Here is a 13,923-nt window from a genome sequence, read left to right as displayed (position 1 = left end):
TTTTTTTTTTTTTTTTTTTTTTTTTTTTTTTTTTTTTTTTTTTTTTTTTTTTATCAAGTACCCATCATCAATGAAGCCATGGATTATAGGTTTACAAGGAGGAAGGAGTTATTTAAGAGCAATTGTGAAAGCGTGTGATTATGTTGATAGAGACTTGGTGGACTAAGTCTTGGAGAAGAAGAGTTCTGGATGGAAATAGAGATCGTGGATATGAAATTGCATTAGGTCGGTTAATCTCTATGCTTTTTCTAATGAAGCTACACTGGATAATGGTTGGTTGTGGGGGTTCTTAGAGCCTAATACTTTATTGCATAGGATTATCGTGAGCAGATATGTCATACACCCTTCGATGTGGGTTGCAAGGCAAAGTTTATAAGGGCCCGAGTATCTCAAGAAAGGTGCAGCAAAAATTGTAACAATTGCAGATTGATTGTTTTCTTAATATATTGAGAGGGGCAAATCAATTAAAGATTTAGTATCATAATCCATTCGCACAAGATCCATTCTTTAGAACATTGGATAGAATAAAAAAAAAAGTGGGGTTACCTTCACCCGTGAGGGCATTGAGAACAGCAGCTTTCGTTGAAGTATTGGTAGGGTCATGAGGAAATTCTTCAGAAATCTTTTGCTTCTGCAATCCAATTAGGTAGAAATGCTAATGAGAAAAGGTGAAGTCAAAATTCTCTAGATATCAATTAGAAACTGCACAACTAGCTTCCATGTCAAGAAGCTAAGAATGAGTTAAATAGTTGAGATTCTCAGACCCTATCTGGCTTGCAAATTTATCACTATTCATCCACATCTGCATATTTATAAGGATTAAAAATTAACTTCACTTACCTTTGCACGAAAGTCAAATGTTTCATCATTGTTGGTCGAATGTTGTACAAAATGATTGTTATCATCAAATTCATCGTCCGAAATTCTTCTAACATAATTGTTTGATTTCTACACAGGAGTAGTGATAAACGCATATTAAAATTTGTAACTCCTTGAAAAAGGAAACCAAAAGAAATAACTATAAATGGAAGAGGGAAAACACACAGAAACAATGAACTCACATTGAAGACAATTGATTTTATCAATGCCTCATCCTCTTCCTCTAACTTCTTTTCCTGGGAAGTAAACATTTATCAAAATAGTTAAAATTACACCCTAAATCAAAAGAGATAGAGTCTATGTTGTCTTTTTCAATGCTATTTCTCATATATTTCATGTCAAGATGATTTGTTGAAGGCAGTGATATCCATACCTTTTCGGCAGCAGTTTGTTGCAAAGCCGTAAGCATTGAATCAATACTCACAGTTGCATGTCTGGACTGCAGAATGTAAAAAATCAAAACAAATTAGAATAAATATTTGTTGTTCAAAGCCACAACTACAAGAAGGTAATCATAAACCAAGAATCGTAATGACAAAACAAAGGGTAATAAAAAAAAGCAAACCTTCATAGATTTCATCTCATCCAAAGCAGCAAGGATGTCCATTTCGCGCTTAGAATCCAAGGTTCTATTCTCCAAGGATTTCATTGGGTCCCCCATCTCTTCAGCATTCCTTTTGTGTTTCTCCTTCTCTGAAGCTTCATCTTCATCACGCCATGGTTCAAAATTACGAGTGGCACCAGATTCTACAGTATAATCTGAATTTTTGGGGTCTGTTTTGATGGTGAGCTCAGCCGAACATCGAGTACATTTGAAGTAGAATCTAAACAATTGGATTCCCAAATATGTCTAAAGAGAAAAGAAATCCATGAGAAAATTAATTTCAAAAAGAATAAACGGTCAAAAAGAAAAAAAATAAGAAAGAGATTCTCTTGCCTCGCCAATGACGTCCTCCTTGCGGGAATTAAACTTGGTGCCCTTGTATATGTAATTACCACAAGTATTGCACCGGATACTCATAGGAAGCATCATACGGACGTTCATTTGTTGGTTTTTGGGCCTACGAACCCTTGGTAGTTTTGATGGATCAAAATCCGGTGGATAGTATTTGTTGAGCACCTTCCTCTCTCCCATTTTGTCTCACCACAGGAGAAAATAGAAGAACGGCGTTTCACTCAATATCTGCACATCACGAAAACCATGGAGATTAGTATGCCATTTTTTGAAGTAATGCACTTAAACAAAGACATTATTCAAATAATGAATTTTACAAATGAACAACCTAAGAAACTCGACACCATCCATATGCTTCTGATCAAGAGCAAAAAGAATAGAGAATCCAGGATGTATCTATAGCATCGCTATTTTTATTTTATGACAACAAGATTCCCATATCAAAGAACACCCAAGATGGCCCCTTGCACAACCTATGGAAAACAGGAGAACAATGTTTAACTATACCTTTTCTTATTCTGTCTACTCTCTGTATCAAGCATTTGTTTTCTTTCTATTGACAACACATCTTAGTACCTACCACTATTCAAGCTTCTTCCCCTTTTAAGTGCTCCACTTTTTGATATATGTCTAATCTACCCTAAGCATTTTCTTTAACTTCCTAAATCAAGTACATGAAATACAAAGCATATAGACGCCTTTAATTTCCAACAAGTTCAAAGTATCATTAGTGATTGTATAATCAAACCATAATACACAATGTAAACATGATTATGGTTGTTTGGTAAATCAAAACAACTCCCATAAGCCAAGGATTAAAAGAGAATGGGATAATGCAGTTCGGCTGATTCTATGATTCCCTGATAAATAGAAAAGGAGATATGGAGATGCTGGAAAATTCATGGCCGCATAAAAAAAGGAATATCAGCTGTCTAAAGACATATAGAGATGATCAAAGCCTCGATTGACAAACATTGCAACAAGTCAAAAGGCAGTTCAAAAATTCCCAATTCGTCGCAAGATTTTCTTTCTTCCTATCGGCTATGGTTGTTAAAAGGAAATCAAAACAGCACCTACATTCGTTCATTAAAAAATTCCTAAATTATGTTTTTCAAATGAGAAAACATATAGACGGAGGTTGGGAGAATACCAGTAACAACAAGAAATTAGAAAACCAGTGCAAACCTGCGGCAGCACGATCGGGTAAAAGACGACGGCGATAACAGCAGTAGACGAGAGGGAGGCAGCTACGGCGAGACACTGGCTTGCTGAAAGGGAGGAGGAGACGGCGTGAGGGATAAATGGCGTAGGGCTGGGAAATTCTACAAATGAGGCAAGTTTCCCATATAAAAGAGCTGGGTCTATAATATTCGTGTTTTTAAAAAATTAGCCTTCAACCTTCTATTTTGCTTTTTTAAAAAGATATTTTCAATTTTAAAAAGTTTCATTCAAAACACCCTTATTAATATTATGATATGAAAGCAAATTGCTAATATTTAAAAAAATAATATTAATAAAATCAAAATGCATGATATGAAAGCAAATTGCTAATATTTAAAAAAAATAATAATAATAATAAAAAGAAAATGCATGGAAGGAACATTTTGATTTTATTAATAATTAAAATAAAATAATAAGTATGAGAGTAAAAATATACCTTTATAGAAATAAGAAAATCTCAAAAGAATTGGAGTAAGAGTATCCAAACAAAATTAGAGCAAGAGAGTTTAAAGAGAATTATTTAAAAAGAGGAAGTTTTTTGAGAATGTGACAGATCAATGTAGTCTTCCCTTAAGATAAAAGTACTGTCTTCCCTTAAAATAAAAGTACTGTCTTCCCTTAAAATAAAAGTACTATGTAAAGATTATAATATATTTAAATATCTTATTCAAATTATATTTAAATAGGATAAATATCTTAATATATATTTAACTAATTTTAATCTTATTCAAATTTCAAATAATTAATGTATTTGTTTAGATATATTAAATACGAGGCTTATATTTAAACTCTTCAAATTCTTCCTTTATATATATTAAATAGGAGGCTTATATTTAAACACTTCAAATTCTTCATTTATATTTAACCTATTTAATATATCAAATGTATATATATATATATTTTTTATTTATTTATTTATTTAATATATCTAATGAACCTTTCAAACTATATATATTTGTTTAGATATTTTAAATATAAATTTAAACACTCAGAATGTGAATGTGATTGAATGAGATACATCCTCAATGAGGATAACAATGATCTATGCATTTTTATAAGTGAAAACATAACCTAACATGCATAGTTAGTTAAAAAGGTCATCAAAATAAGGACATCTTCTTATTTAAATTTGTAACGCCCTAAGCTCGCTGCTAGCAGATATTGTCCTGTTTGAGCTCTCTCTTTTGGCTTCCCCTCAAGGTTTTTAAGACATGTCTGCTAGAAAGAGGTTTCCACACCTTTACAAAAGGTGTTTCGTTATCCTCTTCAACCAATGTGGGATCTCACAAAATTAAGTAAAGAAATGTAGTCATCTGTATCTAGCGTTTCAATCGGGTAAGACGAGGGTTTGTCATGTACCTTCTATTGTTCTTCATCAATCTCGTCATTGCCAACATATGGGACATATCCAGCTCGTTTCATCTGCTGTAAAAGTGTCCTCAACAGCATGTAGATTTCTTGCTTCCTTGCATGTCTTTTATCTTTAACCATAAAAACATTCAACTCACCCTGAATTTCAATCCAACTGCAACCTGGTTGTTTAACCACTCCTCTCTGTCTCATCAGCTTCCTTATTCTCACAACATTCCCCCAATCTCCACGTTCAGCATACATATTAGAGAGAAGAACATATGGCCCAGAATTCTCAGGATCTACCTCTAAAAGCTTCTCCACTACATATTCCCCCAATTTTATGTTCCTATGGACTTTACAAGCCGCAAGCAATGATCCCCAAACGATAGCATCAGGTTGCATTGGCATCTCCTCTATTAGATTTTTTGCTTCTTCAAGGCAGCCAGCTCGCCCAAGTAAATCAACCATACATGTATAATGATCCTTTAACGGTACCAAACCATGTCGTGCACGCATCGATCGAAAGTAATGGCGGCCTTCATTGAGCAGCCCGGCATGACTACAGGCAGACAGAACACCAATCATTGTTACATGATCTGGTTTCTCTCCTGATTCTAACATTTCACTGAAAATTCCAAGGGCCTTATTGCCAAAACCATTTTGTGCATATCCAACTATCATAGCATTCCATGACACACAATCCCTTTCCAACATATGTTCAAACACCCTACAACCATTCTCAACTGATCCACATTTCATATACATATCTATTAGAGAATTCCCAACAAAAATATCTGACTCATCTCCATATCGGAATCGAAATCCGTGTTTTAAAACATGAGAGTGAGCCTGTCGGCCAAGCTGCAAATCAGCAAGATTTGCACAAGCATTGAGGAGATTGCCAAATGTGTAGTGTGTAGGCCAAACAGACTCCCTTTTCAAAAGACGGAAGAGTGCAAGTGCCTCTTCATTCTCTCCATTTTGTGTACATCCAGCAATAAGCGCATTCCAAGTAATTACATCTTTCACCATCATATTTGAAAACATAGATCTTGCAGCTTTAACACTTGATGCTTTTGCATATCCACTTACCATTGAGGTTTCAGACACCACACTCCTAATTGGCATCCGATCGAAAACTATTCTAGCCTCGTTAATCCTATTACATTTAGCATACATATCAAGCAACGCATTGCCTAAAATAAGATCATTTCTAAATTCATCACATTTCACAACTCGAGCATGAATCTGCTGACCTTCTTTGATTGCCGAGACAGTTGCACACGCACTAACAACACTTGCAAGAGTTACTTCGTCAGGTTCGACCCCACATTCGATCATCTCGACAAAAATACTAAGAGCCTCATCAACTGGGCCGTTCTGTTCATAACACGTAATCAAGCTATTCCAGGAAACTCTACTTCTCACAGTCATTCCATCAAAAACACTTCGAGCACAATCAACTCTTCCACATTTAGAGTACATATCTACTAGAGCAGAGCCCATATACATATCTGATAAATAATTTGACCTATATATTAAACTGTGGATTTGGGAACCCATTTTCAAATCTTGTAAACCTGCACAAGCACTGAGAGCACTACCGAATGAATATTCATTCATAAAAAATCCATGACCGTGCATTTGAACAAAATATTTTAAAGCTTCATCAAAGCGATCATGTTGTTCAAAACCCGAAATCATAGAATTCCACGAGCATTGGTCAACTTGAGGCATCTTCTCAAAGATGTGGACAGCATCATCAAGAAATCCGGACTTAGTGAATGCACAAATAATGGAGTTCCAAGAGAAAATATTTCTCTCAAGCATTCTATCAAACACCTTGCGAGCAACATCCACACATCCACATTTCCCATATACATCAATGAGCCTATTTTGGATAAAAACTTCGGACGCAAAGGGCGATTTAATTATGCAAGCATGAACACGACTCGTGTCTCTAGCTGACTTCGAGCGAGCACATTGGTTCAAGAGCTTGGAAAGAGGCGATGAATCAAGAAATAAAAGGTCACCCGTGAGACGTCTAATAAATCCATTCCCCGCCATTTCCATAATCCTTGAAACAACAGGCTCATGGGTATGCTCTTATCAAATCAATGAGCGTTTAAAGAGAATATGAAAATTTAAGAGCTAAACCAACAAATACGACCAGAGACATTACTTTCTTCCCGTCAACTTTAAAAGCTTAACCACGTCGAGTGGTTCCATCTCCTAGACAAACATCAACTATCTTCCATAATTCAAGCCCTTGAGTAAATTAAAGAGAACGAATGTTGTTCTTCAATAATGTATACTTAAAAGAAAATACAAGTGACAAACGTACCGATAAAAGTGTCCCCTTCACTTGATCTAGTAAGCCAAAGATGAACAACTCTGGGATATGGTTGTGTATTCTACACCATGAGTCATGATAGCAGATCAAATGACGGTGGAAAACAGGGCAAATTTAACTCAAAATTCTATTGTCAATTCAAACATGGATAACATGGTCAATATATACCATAATCGTAGACCTAGGGTTTTTTTTTTTTATTATTATTATTTTTCAATATAGAGACTTGTTTTTACCTTTATTTCTAATAAAAGACTAAAAAAATACTCGACCTGATATTTAATTACTTTTAAATAAATTATTATTTGAAGAATAGTATAAAACAATATGCTTATGTATGTTTGATAAGAGTAGGACTCTAAAAATGTAGTAAAAATTTTGATTTTAGTTAAAATATGTGCTTTTAGAAAGATCGTCTATTTTTTATTATTATAAATCTTTGGCAAAAATTGAACAAAAGTTAAAATGAATATCTCCCAGTAACTAGTTCTCCGCCATGTGATTACTTGTTCTCAGATATCTCCTCATCACAGATGACTGGACATGTTAGTTTGATGAAATACAAAAGAATCAGGGTCTATCTCCTCATCACAGATGACTGGACATGTTAGTTTGATGAAATTCATCACAGATGACTGGACATGTTAGTTTGATGAAATTCATCACAGATGACTGGACATGTTAGTTTGATGAAATTAAAAAAAAAATCAGGGTCGCAGCCCTCTATTGAGTAGCCAGCATTTGCACCTCGCTCTTCTAATAATAAATTCAGAGCCGCCATCATCTCTCATCTTCTAGTAATGACTAGTTCCTACGGATTCTCCTTCATCCTCTATTGCAGCAGAACCATCTCCATCTTGGCGCTTGAATGGTTTTCCCCGACGAGTAAAGAAAAAGTTCTTTCCCTAAATCAGGCCTAGGACATTCGACGAAAAAGGAGGATTCGATGTTATGCCTTTATCCCCCCAAAAGGCCTAGATCCCCTTTTTTTTTTCCTCCTCGTCACGGATGCCTGGGCGTGGGCGTGTTAGTTTGATGATGAAATGCCATTTGGGTCGTGGAATGAGATTCTAACTGATCTGCACAAGAGTTCACATTTGCTAATATAAAACATTGCTTCAAAATCTACAAGGGTAACGGTACAAACGGAAGTTGTTCATCTATAAATAATGTAGAAGCCAAATTATACACGTAAAGCTCCCAAGTAAATGTACGTCTCCTTGGGCATTTCCTGAAGCTAATTATTGAATCTTATAAACAGGGGATTGGGTACACATGCAACTGGAAGATGGTATTTTACAGATTAAAAGGAAAAACTATCGATTAGAACTTGGAAGCAATGTTCGACCAGGTCGATGACGAAGATGGCAGCTGCTGCTCAGGTCTCGCTTGGCTTTTCTATAGGGTTAAAATCAAGACGTAGATATAGAATAAAAGAATTGTTCCCTAAACCTGAATATTTAACCATTATGTAGAAGAGTGTATTGTCCTACCGCTTCCACCGGTGTCGTCTGTCGCTCACTGCCTGATTTCCCTCCTAGACGTGCTCTTTCAAGAGTGGCTTCAAAAAATTTCCAACCTCGTACCGTACATGTCGAGGTCGTCAATAGTTGTAATGTAAAACCTATAAATTGGTTACCCAGTATTGTTCAGTTCTGCAGCTCTCTGTCTCATCATTTCCATCACAGCTGCTCTTCTTCGTGAATCAGATTGCTGCTGCAGCCGCCTTAAGTGCTCTTTGAGATCTCTGGAATACATTAAGAATTGGACCTCTCTAACCTCAGTAACTACACACATAGATACCACTACATATATGCAAGCAGATGGATAATATTATACACACACAATACACACATAGATCACAGGAATGCATGCCCAAAAAAACGAAAAAGAAAATGAAGGATGTCAACATTACCTGCAACGGGGTACATGGCATTGAGATTCTTTGCAAGCTCGAGCATGTAGCTGAAGGAGGTACCACATTTTCTTGCAGAGAACACAACCACCAGATGCACGTGTTTTGCATTGTATTCCGTGCCGAAAAAGCCCCTTCACCTTCCGACAATTTGGATATTGACAATGTGCAGAACGACATTGAGATGCATGCACCAGAAGATCCAGCATTTTCCTAAGCTGCAACGTTAAACTAACAACAGTAAGATATAGAAAATCAAGTAAAATAAAAATTGAATGGATGCAGGAACACATGGGATAAAAGAATTAATAATAACACGACCACCCAACGAAAGACCAGAACATCAATCGAATTTTAGTCAAAACTCAAAGTTACAGTAGGATATATAGGCCAACGGTTAATGCAATAACAAGAAATATCCACTACACCTGCATGACTCGTAGTTGCCGAGCTTCTTTATTTTGTGCATCTCGATCAACCATGGAAGGATGATTAGTCAACTTGTGAGGATGATCAATGCCCCCATCTTTTTGGTAACAGGAATTACATACATCATAATCAGGGCAAACTTCACAACGCCAACCTTGACCAGTTTCTATGTCCAGATGACATATATTGCAAGTTGTGACAAAAGCGGGAGCAGTTGGATTATGAAGATGGTAAAGGACCATCATTGAAGAATGCTTAGCTCGCCTAAGAGTATCATATTGATAATGATTTCCTTGACACAAACTCAAAAACGCTTGCCTGGTGTCAAAAAATTCACTCTCAAGAATCTCATCTTTATCCTTGGTATCAACAGGCACGTCACCGATTTCATCCTGCAGAGTTCAGTCAGCAACCTCGTATTAATTATGAAGTAAAAAATATATACAGATGAAAGATACATAAATGCTTTAAAACATTTTCATGCCTTTGTTGGACAAAATGTTATTTTTGCAGACAACAGTTACATCAACAACTATATGCAAAAATGCTGAATATATTTCCATGGAATTGAAAACATACGGGATAGAGGGAATGTTTTTCTCTTTGATTTATGGGATGTTTCTCTCTTTCTTCACGTTTTTGCTCTGCCTCATAGCACCTGTGATCAGACATCGCATCAGGGAAAGTAAAAAAACCATAGGTTGTTTGAAAAGAAACATCATTTTCAAATTTTCCATCCGCCACTACCATAATGGACAACCACAAAGTTAAGAACCACACAAATTCAACTAAACAAAGTAAATATGTTCTGTTTTGAAACTTGACTTTTAGAAAGAACAATTTCCTTGTTTCTTACATTAAAAAAATAAATAAAAAGAAAAAATTGATTAGGAAATATCTGGACAATGAATATATTCCCTTGTTTACATCGATACTAGACATCACTTCCAATTCATGTTGAAAAAACATACTATGCAGGTGATATAGATGATCGTCAAAGTACTGAAGGAAGTATTTTCAGGAGCTATTTGCTGGTCTTCAAAGAAATATTTCAATGGAAAAACCACTATCAGCTATGAAGTAAATTACAAAATTATAAAAATTATATATAAAAAAAATGGCAAAACCGCAGTGAATAGCTGGAATGAACAAAGAAACCATCACCTTCCAGCACTCACCTGTTGGTTTTGAACGTAAGAAAAGGTCATTAAAGAATATAAGAAAAAAGCCTAAAACTTCTGCCCATTACTTGCGTTGAAACAATATGCTCTCAAGTCACCATCAATATCTAGACACCATTCCCAGTTCATTTTAATAAAAATATACAGAAATATCTAGATAAGCCATTGCCAACTCTATCAATTAAAAGGGCAACGCAGAAGCCAATAGCTGGGACATGGACAAAGCAACCATCCCCTTCCATCACTCACCAGTTACTTTTGAATATAAGGTAAAAACAATGCATAAATATCAGAATTTCAATTGAGCAAAAATGAGGATTACAAAACCTAATAATTATACTCCAAATGAATGAATTACAACTTTTCTTGCTTTGAAATTTTCTTTCGTAATATCTTCTTTATAAGGACCTTTTGTAGTATCATCCCAGCACAAAAATGTTATATAATATATATACCCCCATAGAAGTCTGGTAGAGAAATTCCGTGAAAACCCAATACTCATTTTATAAAACAAAAAATAATAATAACGATGGAAGTCACATGTATTTCCAAAAAACCATAAAATGAAAGACTACTTTAAGTTCTTCAGTTGATGATGAAAAATAATTGTAAAATGATATAATCCAGATTTTGGATTCAGTAAAGAAATAACAATTCATAGCAAAAAGGTAAAATTGCATTTGTAATACAGATAAAAAAAAATTTTTAACCTTTATGTAAAGAAGAGATTTGGTAATTATTAGTTTGGTGAAAGGAGGGAATGATTTAGGATTCTAAATGGATTTGTTTTTTCCCACTGCTCATCAGATCAAAAGCAGAAATTGACTTCAATCAAACCAAGCTGAGACAAATAGCCTATCAAACTAAACCATGAAGGAGGGTACAACACTACATATATATATATATATATCTATATATATCTATATATATATAAACATAAACAAAGTGCAGCAAAAGAAACATGAGATAATTGGGGGCTCTTACTTATCACAAAGCTGAAAGTTTTTGCATTGGTTGCAAACCCATCGACTTCCAGATACCATAAGAATACAACAGTGACTGCAAGCGTGTTGTAAATGAACCATGATAAAATCTTCCTTCATTGGAGAAATTGTTTCACCGAGCTGGAGAAACAAAAGATATCAATTTGGGTTAATAGGTTTAGTGCCACCTCACTGCAGCATTACAATTTAAATTACACCCAAATAAAGAACATACTGCAGGATAGACTATGTTATTTCAATTTAACAGGAACGGGCAAAACTTTCTAATATATATGCATACATATAAAGTTACAAATGAGAGATAATTGTCGTCATGGTTTTTCGTTTTGTCTTTTGTCTCTCTTGCACGGGGCTTCGTTGTCTTTGGTTTTTAATTTCTCCTCTATCTTACCATTGCCATCTTCCATGGTTATCATCTTTGCCGGCTCCAGTCGTCTACTGTCATTGAGGGTTCTCGACGTTATTGGGTTTTCTTTTCTCCTACCTGTTTACTCTATTTGTCGCCAGTTGCTTCTTCATTGTCCTTCTCCATCGCCATATTCTTTTTCTCCTTCAGGTTGCTGGTTTGCTGCTCTGGTTAGGTACTCCTTACCTTTAAGTCAGTGTGGTTTGGTTTGCTGTTTTGGTTCAGTTTCGTGAGGTTCTTTGATTTCCTGGTTATGTATTATTTATCAAAGTCGCTTTGTCATGAGCATAGTAGCTGTTATATTGACATCAAGTATTTCCATATTTGTTTTTGAAGATGACCGTTTCCTTCATTGAAGATTTGAGTCTTAATTTAGTCATTCCTCAATTTTTCTCTCACCTTGTTTGGTTTGAAATATTATTTGGACAAGTTAATGAAGGGTGTTGTTTTTGCAGAGTTCTTTTAGCAAGAGAGAGCTCATTTTGGTACCGTCAGAATACATAAGCTACGTTCTTCAAATGGATAACTGAGTGCATCGTATGGCTAAACACAGGCAGAAGGAACGGTCATTCGTGTGCCTGTTGGTCATTTTAACAGGGGTGGTCTTTCCTTGCTTTCCTTCTTTCTCTCTCTAGTGGAGTTTGTATCATTGAACAATAGTCTCTTTTCATTTCACGAATGAAAAATTTGTTTCTTGTTAAAAAAATAAAAATAAAAATAAAAATTGTGGCACCACATCGAAATATGAAAAAAGAAGGTTCTGGAAAAGAGATATTACTTTATGCATTAGTAGCAGATCCTTCGACGCGTTACCAGAAAGATCAGACTGACCGGATGCTTTTAGAGCTCTCTTTGTTATTGTCTTTTTAGTCATTCCTTTTTTGTTCTGTTTTCTACCATCCTCTTCTTGGCGAAGCTGATAAATCAAATCCTCCGCAGCACCGGGCCAATAATCACCATCAAAATATGGCAGCCTTGCTGCTGTAACCTTAGCTTTACACTCACCAGTGGAGACAAAGAAATGATCATATAGATTAGTAAGATCAACAACAATATTCTCCTTGGCAGCTTTTCTCAACATTGATAAATACCTGAAATTGAACAACATGGAAAATAAGGAGTAAGAAAATAATAAAATGCTTATATTTGAAGCTAGAGAAAATAGAAATAGTATAACGTTATCCCGAGGTTTGATGAACTCTCTCTTACCACTCCCGAAGTTTATCAGATTTTGGAGTTTTCTGGATTTCTGGGTGACAGTATAATATATAATCTTCACCCTTCAATGGAGGACAGGCCCATATATAGCAGCTTGTGAAGCCCCGTTTTTTGCAATATTCAAGATATCCTATCTGAAAGGATAAAAGACAATATATTCTCGTAGATAACTCAATAACAAAGGACATGACTAAAATCACTCACAGGTATATGAAATAATACTTGTTTAGATAGAGTATTTGAAATAATGAAACTAACCAAGATTTCATGGTAAACAAAAGTTCGAAGAGCCTCCCCATTGTATGTCTTAATCTCAGGTCTGAAATACTTCACTGAATCAAGGTATGAGAGATAAACACGGCGCTGATTAGGAAACTGACATTCAGACCCAAATTCTTGAACATACATGCCAAATAGGCACACTTCTACACCTTCAATCTTCTGAAACAATAGAACTGCCTGGCAAGAGATTTTAAAGAAGATAGCTTCAGATAATACTGATATCTAACCTAGCAACTCATGATACACTAGAAGATTAAATCAATATATCTAGAAAACAAACAATACAATGGTCCCAGTAATAGTCCATCGTGCTTCTTTTTTGTACCTTGGACTTGTAAGGGAACTCAAACGGGTAATTTTCTTCCTGAAAAATTTCAAGAAACCTTTGTTTAACTTCCAACTTTTTGTCAACTGATGAAACAACTCTGATGACAAGTCCATCTGCTCCAGGAACCTAGCAACACCAACAGAACAAGTGAGTTAAAGAAACTGCATGCATGCTGGAGTTCAGGTAGCAGGAAAAAAGATTAAGCCTCTTGGTGTTTTCCACAAGAAAATTCACACAAAAAAGAAACCTAAAAAGAAAAAAAGAAAAAAAAAAACAAACAAGCATACAAAACTGAAATATGAGAATCTGATTGAAGAATAGAACACATGGCAGTACTTCATGATTGTGTTATCAAAAGAGAAAATCTAATAACATAACCAACCCCCCCCCCCCCCCCCC

At 35.4% G+C, this 13,923-nt stretch overlaps 3 protein-coding genes across 4 annotated transcripts in view; all 3 read right to left on the bottom strand.

The window, feature by feature from the left end:
• LOC111431206 (coiled-coil domain-containing protein 94 homolog) overlaps nucleotides 1–3,183 on the bottom strand; it is a 4,399-nt gene extending 1,216 nt beyond the window's left edge. Inside the window, exons 1-7 of the mRNA XM_023067781.1 lie at nucleotides 3,020–3,183; nucleotides 1,817–2,062; nucleotides 1,445–1,729; nucleotides 1,253–1,318; nucleotides 1,062–1,115; nucleotides 841–948; nucleotides 547–631 (exon numbers count right to left, since the gene is read on the bottom strand). Of these exons, the coding sequence (XP_022923549.1) occupies nucleotides 547–631; nucleotides 841–948; nucleotides 1,062–1,115; nucleotides 1,253–1,318; nucleotides 1,445–1,729; nucleotides 1,817–2,014 (796 nt within the window). The 5' untranslated portion in view covers nucleotides 2,015–2,062; nucleotides 3,020–3,183. The remainder of the gene's footprint in view (nucleotides 1–546; nucleotides 632–840; nucleotides 949–1,061; nucleotides 1,116–1,252; nucleotides 1,319–1,444; nucleotides 1,730–1,816; nucleotides 2,063–3,019) is intronic.
• An 894-nt stretch (nucleotides 3,184–4,077) lies between these two features.
• On the bottom strand, nucleotides 4,078–6,880 carry LOC111430973 (pentatricopeptide repeat-containing protein At2g13600). Its single transcript, XM_023067447.1, has one exon. The coding sequence runs from the start codon at nucleotides 6,479–6,481 to the stop codon at nucleotides 4,418–4,420; it is 2,064 nt and encodes a 687-aa protein (XP_022923215.1). The 5' UTR covers nucleotides 6,482–6,880; the 3' UTR covers nucleotides 4,078–4,417.
• Nucleotides 6,881–7,854: 974 nt separating this feature from the next.
• LOC111431040 (histone acetyltransferase HAC1-like) overlaps nucleotides 7,855–13,923 on the bottom strand; it is a 14,517-nt gene continuing 8,448 nt past the window's right edge. For both annotated transcript variants that reach the window (XM_023067531.1, XM_023067532.1), the window contains 9 exons: nucleotides 13,522–13,650; nucleotides 13,173–13,373; nucleotides 12,906–13,048; nucleotides 12,475–12,787; nucleotides 11,271–11,410; nucleotides 9,685–9,763; nucleotides 9,105–9,497; nucleotides 8,677–8,894; nucleotides 7,855–8,508 (listed from right to left, as the gene is read on the bottom strand). In XM_023067531.1, coding sequence (XP_022923299.1) covers nucleotides 8,397–8,508; nucleotides 8,677–8,894; nucleotides 9,105–9,497; nucleotides 9,685–9,763; nucleotides 11,271–11,410; nucleotides 12,475–12,787; nucleotides 12,906–13,048; nucleotides 13,173–13,373; nucleotides 13,522–13,650 — 1,728 coding nt within the window. In that variant the 3' untranslated portion in view covers nucleotides 7,855–8,396. The remainder of the gene's footprint in view (nucleotides 8,509–8,676; nucleotides 8,895–9,104; nucleotides 9,498–9,684; nucleotides 9,764–11,270; nucleotides 11,411–12,474; nucleotides 12,788–12,905; nucleotides 13,049–13,172; nucleotides 13,374–13,521; nucleotides 13,651–13,923) is intronic.

Source organism: Cucurbita moschata, unplaced genomic scaffold (genome assembly GCF_002738365.1).
Source record: "Cucurbita moschata cultivar Rifu unplaced genomic scaffold, Cmos_1.0 Cmo_Scf00035, whole genome shotgun sequence".
NCBI lineage: Eukaryota > Viridiplantae > Streptophyta > Magnoliopsida > Cucurbitales > Cucurbitaceae > Cucurbita > Cucurbita moschata.
Note: the sequence above shows the minus strand (reverse complement) of the source record. Positions and strands in the feature narration are given on the sequence as shown.

Excerpts from the sequence above, each read along its gene's own strand:
- LOC111430973 (XM_023067447.1), bottom strand. The coding sequence starts at position 6,481 with ATGGAAATGGCGGGGAATGGATTTATTAGACGTCTCACGGGTGACCTT.